A 12,500-nucleotide genomic window follows, 5' to 3' on the forward strand; every position below is an offset into this window, starting at 1 on the left:
ACCGACTGTCAACATTTTTGTCAACATTTTATATATATATATATATATATATATATATATATATATATATATATATATATATATATATATATATATATATATATATATATATATATATATATATATATATATATATATATATATATATATATATATATATATATATATATGTATGTATGTATGTATATATAGATAAAGACTATCCATCCTAATATTCTTATGCATCAAATGTACCGTAATTTCGTAAATGGGAATGTTATGGACCGTGAACTGGACGATATATTACATTACGGCACACTCAGATTCACAAAGAGAGAGAGAGAGAGAGAGAGAGAGAGAGAGAGAGAGAGAGAGAGAGAGAGAGAGAGAGAGAGAGAGAGACTAAATCTATAAACCTCTACCGCAAAACGGTTCAAATTATCATAAAAAAATACCATTTTAAAGCATGACACTTCGGTTATCAAATCTCAAGATAAATTCCCTCAGTTCATCATTCTTTAATCCAATATTCTCTCTCTCTCTCTCTCTCTCTCTCTCTCTCTCTCTCTCTCTCTCTCTCTCTCTCTGCAGTCCATCGATATCCACGTGGCACCATTAAACGAAAGTGACTACCGGTTACATGCTGTAGCATCACGAAAAACATCCATTAGGTATTCACCAAAGGTATTCACTACCATTTGTGACATACTAATACTCTCTCTCTCTCTCTCTCTCTCTCTCTCTCTCTCTATATATATATATATATATATATATATATATATATATATATATATATATATGTGTGTGTGTGTGTGTGTGTGTGTGTGTGTGAAGTTTTAGTTCCCTTTACCTGAGTTCCTCATCGGACGGGTGGGTACCGTTCTTAGTTAGCACTCTGCTGGCCCCACGTTCGATTCTCCGACCGGCCAATGAAAAATTAGAGAAATTAATTTCTGATGATAGAAATTCATTTCTCGTTATAATGTGGTTCGGATTCCACAGTAAGCTGTAGGTCCCGTTGCTAGGTAACCAATTGGTTCTTAGCCACGTAAAATAAATCTAATCTTTCGGGCCAGTCCTAGGAGAGCTGTTAATCAGCTCAGTGGTCTGGTTAAACTTAAACTAAAAGGTATACTTATCTACCTCTCCACAGACGAGGAATTGCTCAGTTTGGCGTTACAAATTCAAGGGTCTTTTTACTCAGGGCTTTTACTCTACAGGATAGGAAGTACTTAATTTTCGGCGTTACAAGGTCAGTGATCCCTGTGGCGATACACTTTCCCACCCCTCACTCTTTTTCTCTCTCTACCGACTATGAATTGCTCACTTAGGCGTTACAAATTCAATGACCTCTCTTTCTCTACAGACTAGTCAGTACTTTTTTTTGGCGTTGCAAGGTCAGTGATCCCTGTGGCGATACACTTTCTCTCTCTGTCTCTCTCTATACACTGAATTGCTCTCATTCTCTATAGTTTATAAGTACTTATTTTTAGGCGTTACAAGGTCTGTGATCTCTGTGGAGATACTCTCTCTCTCTCTCTCTCTCTCTAATATGAATTGCTCTCTTTCTCTATAGGCTATAAATACTTATTTTAGGCGTTACAAGGTCAGTGACTTTAGGCGTTACAAGGTCAGTGATCCCTGTGGAGACAGACACACACACACACACACACACACACACACACACACACACACACACACACACACTCTCTCTCTATCTCTACATGAATGGAATTTACTCATTATGCGTGACAACGTCAATGGCCTCCCTTTCTCTAGAGTAGGAAGTACTTATTCTTCGGCGTTACAAGTTTGGTGAGCCCTCATGGCGATTCAAGTGTTGCTGTCACGAAGGCTGAAACGGACAGTTGTCAGGAAAAATAGGAGATATATTTTACGAGGTTTTTACGCGACACGAGCGCCCTTTTCTGTGTAAACAATGGGTAAAATACCCGGAAGAATAAGTGCCAATATACGGAACTGACTGTTAATTATTGTTAGTTTCTTGTGGCAGATCGATCTTCCATCTGGGTCAAGGGAATTTCCAAGTATTTTCCTACTCCCCTTGTGGGTTTAGCCTTCCGTGACATTTCGTGCTTAAAAAAAAAAAAAAAGGTAATTTCCGTTACCCGCATTTTTAAAATCTTTTAAACCTAAGTTCTGATTCAGGTTTCCATTCTCACCTTATGTTCATGCCATTTCGATATGCTTTGGTATGGCGGTCTTCTAATACATTTACTGTTTCACCATAGGCTATTCTCATCCACTCAAGTCTCTCATTCTGTCTATGATTCTCTGGTTTTCTTATTTTTAGGAGTCTCTCTCTCTCTCTCTCTCTCTCTCTCTCCTCCCGGTAAGGTGGAACCGATCACCAAATAACATCTCTCTCTCTCTCTCTCTCTCTCTCTCTCTCTCTCTCTCTCTCTCTCTCTCTCTCTCTCTCTCTCTGAGGTAATCTCTCACCTCCCGGTATTGTGAAACCGATCACCAAATAACATTCTCTCTCTCCCTCTCTGAGGTAATCTCTCACCTCCCGGTAAAGTGAAACCGATCACCAAATAACATCTCTCTGTCTCTGAGGTAATCTCTCAACTCCCGGTAAGGTGGAACCGATCGCCAAATAACATCTCTCTCTCTCTCTCTCTCTCTCTCTCTCTCTCTCTCTCTCTCTCTCTCTCTCTCTCTCTCTCTCTCTTGAGGTAATCTCTCATCTCCCAGTAAGGTAGAACCGACCGCAAAATAACATTCTCTCTCTCTGTCTCTCTGAGGTAATCTCTCACCTCCCGATAAGGTGGAACCGATCGCCAAATAACATCTCTCTCTCTCTCTCTCTCTTTGAGGTAATCTCTCACCTCCCGGTAAGGTGGAACCGATCGCTAAATAACATATCTCTCTCTCTCTCTCTTCTTTGAGGTAATCTCTCAACTCCCGTAAGGTGGAACCGATCTCTCTCTCTCTCTCTCTCTCTCTCTCTCTCTCTCTCTCTCTCTCTCTTTACACCTCTCTCTCTCTCTCTCTCTCTCTCTCTCTCTTCTTTCAAAGATGTGGTCAGTGACCGATTCACTCTCCAACAATTGTTCTCCGTGACACTTTTCTTCTGTTTTTATGTTCTGCAAAACCTGCGCCGCCATTCTTGCCTCTCCTCATTCACTGAGGTTTTCTCTTTCCTCAGCCCGTCGTCAGTTACAGAATTCAGTCCAAGCTCTGCTTGAATAAGACACTCAAAGCTTATTCTGTCCAGCACCTCTTTTATGTGCTCAGACTTGCAATAACTTTCTCGTCCTTGCACACTTGCTTTCACTTTCGGCGCCACTTTCTCTGACAGACAGTCTCTTTCTCCTCTGCAATTCTCTTTCGTTGAGAGTTCTAGCGTCAAAGTCTGCATGCAATGTATCAGAACAATATGCAGTGCTTACATTTATACGCGTTACTAGATAGTTAAAAAATAACTGCAAAGTCCTCAATACATTCTTATACTCATCTGGGTGATGGTATTTACAATACAAATCATCCCATGAAAGATGTACGAATTTCAGTTTGAAATCAACAAAATGCTGCTTCCGCTCACGGTTCCAAAAAAAAAAAAGAGAAAAAAAAAATCATGAGTATTGCAAGAAGTTTAGCTCAATTTTAATCGTTTTTTCTCCTGCGTTAAAAATACATCATACAGAATTCATTTGAAACCTCAACTTTCAACTTCATCTGCATCTGTACTGAAGCCACAGAACAACTTCAGTGTAAAAATTTCAACTCAAAGAGCCATTCATACCGAAAACATTTGACTACAATGGCATTTTCGATGCAAATATTGCAGAGTTCACACAGACACAAAGAAGACGTGAGTCATTTTTATTGCCATGTATTCCTTTGTCACAAGAAACTGATAGGACCAGTGATCTACATTTTCATTCGACCTTCATCATCATAAAGGTTGCCTAACACACTGACACAAGCAACTTATAAGGTTATGCCAGTTGCAGAACAAAAGGCCATAAGAGAGGGATATGAAGGAAGGAATACGTTTTTCCATGCCGTACTATACGTCTACTTAAAGAATAACGTAATTGTTATATATATATATATATATATATATATATATATATATATATATATATATATATATATATATATATATATACAGTATATATATAATATATACAGTATATATATATATAAATATATATATATAATATATATATAAATGAAGAAGCTGCAAATGGCAGCATTACAAAGCATTTCCGGAGGAAGCCCTTCTCCTCAACGTCACGACAATAAATAAATAAATTTGCAGCCAGGGAAGATACATCCTTCTTAGGGTTAAAATCACGTAAAACAATGTCATTATCCTCTTTACGTATAATGAGCTTTTTTTCTTCACGGCAATGACAGCAGCCAAGATCTGCGGATTTGAAAACCTTGGGGGCAGTCCCACTGTTTGTGACTTTCGTCAGACCTTCGAGAGTTCTGACGCCGAATTTTTGCAGGGTTTTGATTCGGTCAGTTCCGTCAACAGGAGACTCCTTGGGTTGTCAACATTTCTCTTATCACAGTGGTGTTGTTATTATTATTATTATTATTATTATTATTATTATTATTATTATTATTATTATTATTATTATTATTATTATTATTAAAATTACCATAAAATACTAATATTATAAATAATAATTATACTATTATTGTTATTGTCATTATTAAACAAGATGGTATTTACTGGTAGTAATATATCATTAATATTCCCATTATTAAGACACCTAAATAATAATAATAATAATAATAATAATAATAATAATAATAATAATAATAATTTACCTGAATCTACAAAGAAACTCATTCGAAAGAGAACTGCCGAAACGTCAAGGAATAAATGAACTTTAGACAGCTGAATAATAATAATAATAATAATAATAATAATAATAATAATAATAATAATAATAATAATAATAATAATAACAACTAAAAGGGTGAAGAAATCCACAACCGTGTAAATGTAAACATACATTAGAAATATATACACAAACGTTTGCACATATATTTCTCACATAAATTTACATTTACACCACTGTGTTTTTGTTCACCAATAATAATAATAATAATAATAATAATAATAATAATAATAATAATAATAATAATAATTCTGTAAAATTGTTTATCTTTTCATTGTCGTAAAGGCAAGCTTGCCATTAGCCCAGCCATATTTCATTAAGCGCACTACAGCTGCGAATCTTCACACATTAACCGATAAGAATTCGTCGACGGGGCCAGGCAGCTAATCTACTTACTTCGAGAATTCATGATACTGTTTTTCTTAATAATTATTCAGGTGTTGTTAGCTCGTGGAATAGGGAATTTTTTTTTTTCTTTCCTGTTTGGATGTCATTACAAAAATTAAAGCCTTCCTGTGAGAGAATGTGAACATCTATCCATTTAGATACATACATACATACATTTCATTCATACATACATATATATAAACACACATACAGTATATATTTCTATAACATCTGTGGATTACGCGATAATGATTAGCCTGTCATATAAACAGCAAACTCTCTCTCTCTCTCTCTCTCTCTCTCTCTCTCTCTCTCTCTCTCTCTCTCTCTCTCTCTCTCTCTTGGTAAGGTTAGAAGGATAATTATATCCTAATGGTTATCAGGGAATATTATATATATATATATATATATATATATATATATATATATATATATATATATATATATATGAGAGAGAGAGAGAGAGAGAGAGAGAGAGAGAGAGAGAGAGAGAGAGAGAGAGAGAGAGAGAGAGCTGTTTAGATGACTGGCTATTCAGTATCGCGTGTTCCACAGATGTTCTGCCAACTGCGTCTGAATGCAAATAAACAGAACTAGTAGTTTGGCTCATACGTTACAGTAGGTAATGGATCGATTATACTTCCTTAATATATCAGGCATGTGTCCTTAGCAGTTCAAAATATTCTATAAACGGTTTCAGAATACTCCTTAAATTGAAGGAGAATAGTCATGAATAGTTAGAAAAAATACCTTGGCAGGTGTAAAATATTACCTAAGTAGTACGAAAACATTACTAAAAATAGTCGAAAATATTCATAAATATTTCGAGAACATTTCCTAAATGGTTAGAAAATACTCCTTAAAATGGCTGAGATTATCCAAAGCAGAGTTCAAGAACATTCCCAAAATATTTCGAAAACATTCCCTGAAATGACTGACATTATCATTTTCCTAAGCAACGTTCAAGCGCATTCCCTGGATAGCTCGAAAATATTTCCCTAAAATGGCTGACATTACCATTATCCTAAGCAGCATTCCTTAAATGGCTCCAAAACTTTCCCTAAAATGGCTGACATTATCATTATCCTAAGCAGAGTTCCTTAAATGGCTCCAAAACATTCCCTAAAATGGCTGACATTATCATTATCCTAAGGAGCATTCCTTAAATGGCTGCAAAACATTCCCTAAAATGGCTGACATTATCATTATCCTAAGCAGCAATCCCTAAATAGCTGCAAAACATTCCCTAAAATGGCTGACATTATCATTATCCTAAAATTCCTTAAATGGCTGCAAACATTCCCTAAAATGGCTGATTATCATTATCCTAAGGAGCATGCCTTAAATGGCTGCAAAACATTCCCTAAAATGGCTGACATTATCATTTTCCTAAGCAGCATTCCCTAAATAGCTCCAAAACTTTCCCTAAAATGGCTGACACTATCATTATCCTATGCAGAGTTCAAGAGCATTCCCTAAATAGCTCCAAAACATTCCCTAAAATGGCTGAGATTACCCCAAACAGAACGAGAACTTTCCCTACACAGCTTGAAAACAGGCCTAAAATGTTACATAAATAGACGTGCTACTTATACTTGGCCTTAGCGGGTTCTGAGCCGCCACCATTTACATATTCATTAGGACGTGGCAGAACTCGGCCACAGGTGTGTATTTGGTAACATAAATATTTACCCGGTTATGTAAACTTGGTTTTTAAAAGTCTATCAATAAGTACCATCCGGTGGCAAGTATTGGGGATAATTGGATAAACAGATAATTACTGTCCATTTACTAAAAGTCACCAGAAATATAAAGTACAGCAAGTATAAATTGAATATTTCTGTCACTTGTGACTGACGGCGCGGATAACTTCATAACGGCCAGCTCAACGAATAAATTCTTGAAAAAACCATGACAAATTTCATACACTTCTTTATAACAAAGTTTACTCGTGACGGAGATACTAAGTATCTAATGGTTTTTCCATAATAAAATAAGGATACACGTCTATTATTTTCTCTCTGTTCATCTGTCTACCCATATTTCAAAAACAACATACTTAAAAACGAATGAATCAGAGCAAACGAATGTATAAATGAATAAACTAAAATCTAGGGCCTTCTGAAACTTAACGTACCCATATATAAAGACGCCCGCGTTAATGGCAAGTGTTTTCAAGTTCTAGAAGCAAAAGTTACTTATTTCTGACGCAAGAAAAATACATTCATTGTCACTAAAGAAACAAAACTACTTCCTAATGTCGACAAGACACTAGGCTGCATTTCATAATAAAAGACACGCCCACCTATATCTCAAATTAAAATTTACAGCTTCGACATACTTGAAGAATTCATTTATATTCCAGGAAGACCTAATGATTCATATCGATACGTTATCAGTATTAAAATCAATAGCACTAAAATGACTTGCTGTGTTAGGTACAACTTCAGCCAAAGTCAATAGGGGCTATTTTTGAGGACGGCTAGATTTATCGCTGCTACTTATGGAGAGACGTGAACATTAGTTATATTTTCGGTTAATCTCGTAGGCGGTAGCTAATCATATTGAGTGAATTTTTTTTTTTATTCCAATGTAACGAAAAAAAAAACAGAAAAGTAAGAAACTTTTCGTCCACGATTTTCTTTACGTGACCAGACCATACAAAAAAAAACAAACATATACATATTGTATTTAATGCGAATGTGTGTTTGTGCGGTTATTTGTATGGTTCGTCAATGGCTTGGAAATAAAGTCGAAACCGGTCAGGCCCTACACCCCGTTTCTTATTTTTCACCTGTGGTAATGTGTGATAAATGAATCATGTACTAAAGTGATAATAATCATTATATATATATATATATATATATATATATATATATATATATATATATATATATATATATATATATTCACTGAATGGTTCATTCGGCTGTCAACAATGCACAAATATAAAAGGACATAGGCTCGAGTTCTGGTCAAAGTAGGTGCAGTTATGAAATATTTAATCTCGGTTCAAAATCATTCCAAGTTATTAACGCGTTATACGTGACTTAATATATGAAAGTAGTTCCTCGTTGGACGAGTCGGTAGAGTTCTCGGCTAGCACTCTGCTAAGTCCGAGTTCGAGTCTCCGGCCGGCCAATGAAGAATTAGAGGAATTTATTTCTGGTGACAGAAATTCATTTCTCGCTACAATGTGGTTCGGATTCCACAATAAGCTGTAGGTCCCGTTGCTAGGTAACAAATTGGTTATTAGCCACGTAAAATAAGTAATCCTTCGGGCCAGCCTTAGGAGAGCTGTTAATCAGCTCAGTGGTCTGGTTAAACTAAGGTATACTTATAACTTAATATATGAAAGTATAAAAATATATGTATATATATATATATATATATATATATATATATATATATATATATATATATATATATATATATATATATATATATATATATATATCACAGTATATAATCTACTGGTCACTTTTACTAAATATACGTATGTAATTGTAATAGCCACAATGTCCTCTTAACTTCTCGAATTCTTCACACTTTTTTTTTTTGAGTACGCGTCACCACAAAGCCTTAGATCCAAATGCAAGAAATATGAAGTAATTCTGATGTCAGGTAGCGGGACTCAGAATTACATCATATTTCTTGCATTTGGATCTAAGGATTTGCAGTGAGATGAGTATCCAAAAAAGCGTGAAGAATTCGAGAAGTTAAGAGGGCACTGAGGCTATTACAATGTGTGAATGAGAGAGAGAGAGAGAGAGAGAGAGAGAGAGAGAGAGAGAGAGAGAGAGAGAGAGAGAGAGAGAATTCTAAATTTTAAATATACAAACTCATGACTTATTCTTCTTCCACAGGTGAAAAACCGCAAGTCAACGCAGACACACAACGGGAAACTACGTGACTTTTCCAGCGTAATCCCCAGACAGCTTCCATCTTGGAAGATCTATTTCAAGCGCCCAAGAGATTTGCATACAATAGTGCCCGAGACAAGTGGCAGACGAGTGAAAATTCTAGCCTTATACCTGGGGTACCCAGGGAGATGAATTCCAGTGGGGCATTTTCTAGAGAATTGATTATACTCGGGGCTGTCAAGCATCAGGGATGAAAGTCTGTGCCGCGCCAGTGGAAACTTAACACTACAACACCTCTGAAAGCCAGCGAGGAAATACCCTAACATTGATGATACCCAGAGGCGCAGAAGGATGCCCGAAGCCACAGTTACAGAGCAGAATGTACGTTGCTCGTAACTTCCAAAAACCAGGAGCTCAAGGAAATCATAACTATGGCACTTCTGACCTTCAACAACCATCCAGTGTAGTCAATTTAGGTTCCACGTCTTTGCACCTCTGATTTCCCCTATCGTGACGTTTGGTCTTTACCGGTACTGACTCTGTCAACAAAAGCATCGTTTTTTTTCCAGTCTTGCTTTTACACTAACTTTGTTCTTCCTTTGGACTCGTATCGTGTGATATTTCTCGCATGGTGGAAATCTTATGAGGCGTCATATCAGGAATTAATATATGAAACACGCAGACGATCAACGCGGGAAATTCGGAAAAATAATTTCTTGAAATGATACACTAATGCATTGTCTTTGAAAGTTGCAATCAGTTCGAACCGGATCATTTAAATCATTCCGACTCTCGAAAACTGTCGAATTTTTCCTCTCCTACCTGACTCACCGTCAATTCTCCTTCAGCCAGCCCCTTCTTGCCAAGGAGGTGCTCTCCCATATCTCGACGGGAGTTTTCGCTCGAGTGGACGAAGGTCAGGAGGGAATAAGGCCGAGAGGGGAGGAGAGCAGTGAGGAGCAAGTAGCAAGAGGGAGCAGGAGGAGGGGGAGTTGCAGGAACGGTTTCGTAGCAGCGACCAGGTGTTATTGTCAAATTTGCGAGAGGAAGAGAGTCTCGCACAAGTGCGGCAGCGGCGGCCTTCCCTTCTCTACTTGCACCTTGGCAGTTAGGACGGAAAGCGAGCGGAGCCACTTGAGTTTCTTTTTTGCTTCGAAACACACACGTGTGTTCTTGCTCGCTACTGTTTTCGCTCCCGCCCCGTATTAGTCAGTTTTAGCTGGGCCATCAGGCAACTGAACTCTCCGTAAGAATAAATAATCGGGACGTTGTTGTTCTTCCGTGGCACGGACCCTACGTGACTTTCCTGGCGACTTCATCGTTTTTTAATTCCACTACATCTGGACGTCAAGGGATCAAAGAAACCTAATAGAAAGGTCAGTTACGGCTTTTTTTGAGAATCACTAAATTCAAGGAGAAAAAAAAAACTAATTTTAAACAAAAATAACATCCCAAGAGTCGACAGGACCTGAGTCAGTGTCTTTATCCTAAAAGCACCGGAAGGAACTTAGGACAGAATACCAAGGCGCAAAACGTGACTGACATCATTTGTTGCAAATATAAGCAACCAGAATCAAACAAGAGTCGGTGAATTTCTCGGCCTCTTGAAGAAAAATCGTGTCCAGAAAAGCAGGCACCCGCCCACGTCTCGAAAGAAGCGTCTGGAATGACAGAAAACAAAAACGACCCGATGGCGTCCGGATTATGCATACGAGGTTTGGGCTTCTCCAACCGCTACACCAAACTCCCGTCGTGTGGTGAGGTAAGTAGCTTTTCCTGGTCACTCGTTATTTCCTCGCTTAATTATCCGCGCAAATCACCTCACACTTCACCGAAGGAGGGCGAAACTGATCTCGAAGCATAAAAAAAAGTCACTTTACTTATCACTGGAGAACTTCGTTACGCTTTACTGGTTATTTTCCGAGAAAGGCAAGTCACACCTAAAGTGTCACCCTTCTCGCATAAAATGTAGCGTAATTTGCGCGGGAAGGTGAAAATGATCTTTAAACGCATTCAAAATTGCCATAGTGCTGATCAACCCGTGATTGTCCTTCACCAAAATTACTTAATGATTTATATAAAAGAGAGGGGGGGTCATGCAACTGATATTAAAAGATAGTTTTAAATTAGTTTTATGCACACAAATGAAAACTGCTTGTGATGAGCAACTATTGGACGTCTAGGGAGCAAGTGTGTAAAAATTGCATGTCTAGGGAGCAAGTGTGTAAAAATTGCATTAAGTCTCTACATTAATGGCCTGTGTTGTTACGAGGTGTCATAACAGGAGTAAGTATATGAAATTATTCAAACTGCTAAGATGAAAAAACACATTGGAATTGCATCTTGATATTTGTGAAAGAAAATATATACATATGTATGTATATATATATATATATATATATATATATATATATATATATATATATATATATATATATATATATTATTCATTTGCAAATGTTAAAATGCAAACTTGTTTAACATCGAATTCATTACGCCCTGGGAATAAATTACGCCAAATGGTAATTAGAGTGAAACCGATACTAAACGATATTTGGGGCTTAATATTCATCAACATAAAAAATTCACGCGTGTATAAGTAACAAAAATTCATATACATATAGATAGATAGATAGATAGATAGATAGATAGATATACCAAACACCACCATAAATAAAAACTGCTACTTCACATATACACAAATAAACCTAAAATACCAGAAACCATTAAAAATTAAAAAAAAATAAGATAAAAAACCCCGGGACAGTAGCACATTTTCACGCACGCGGCCTACTCTGAGGTTAGGACCAGAAATCACGTTTGGATTGTTCCTGAAGTCCTACGGGAAAGATCAAGGATGTCCTATTGTCGGGCGTGTCTCTTGTACTGCGACCTCCGGGCGGAGGAAAGACATCTTTCGTATCTGTTGCTGTCTGCCTCCTGTTTCTGATATATATATATATATATATATATATATATATATATATATATATATATATATATATATATATATATATATATATATATATATATCACACATTACCACAGGTGAAAAATAAAAAACAGGGTGTAGGTCCTGACCAGTTTCGACTTTATTCCAAGCCATTGACGACATACAAATATATATATATACTAACATATATATATATATATATATGTCGATATATATATTGTGGTTGTGTTATATATATATATATATATTGTGATTTTTGGCCAAATGATTTTGATATATATATTGTGATCTTATAGTATTCTTGTATTCAGGATCTCAAACTTTATATGTATCACTCAAATTCTAAACCCTGTGGTAATAACTTTGACACAGCAATAACTATATTATAAAAAATATTTTCTTGTGATTAAGCCATGGCTTTGATGATATATT

General features: G+C 36.4%; 2 protein-coding genes across 3 annotated transcripts in view; one reads left to right on the top strand and one right to left on the bottom strand.

Moving 5' to 3' along the window:
- LOC136854180 (zinc transporter foi-like) overlaps window positions 1-12,500 on the bottom strand; it is a 116,946-nt gene that overhangs the window by 37,936 nt on the left and 66,510 nt on the right. The gene's annotated exons all lie outside the window — the stretch shown is intronic.
- LOC136854181 (proton-coupled zinc antiporter SLC30A2-like) overlaps window positions 1-12,500 on the top strand; it is a 113,739-nt gene that overhangs the window by 21,438 nt on the left and 79,801 nt on the right. The window contains exon 2 of the mRNA XM_067130487.1: window positions 9,119-10,877. Within this exon, the coding sequence (XP_066986588.1) occupies window positions 10,782-10,877 (96 nt within the window). The 5' untranslated portion in view covers window positions 9,119-10,781. The remainder of the gene's footprint in view (window positions 1-9,118; window positions 10,878-12,500) is intronic.

This window comes from Macrobrachium rosenbergii, chromosome 28 (genome assembly GCF_040412425.1).
Source record: "Macrobrachium rosenbergii isolate ZJJX-2024 chromosome 28, ASM4041242v1, whole genome shotgun sequence".
Lineage (NCBI taxonomy): Eukaryota > Metazoa > Arthropoda > Malacostraca > Decapoda > Palaemonidae > Macrobrachium > Macrobrachium rosenbergii.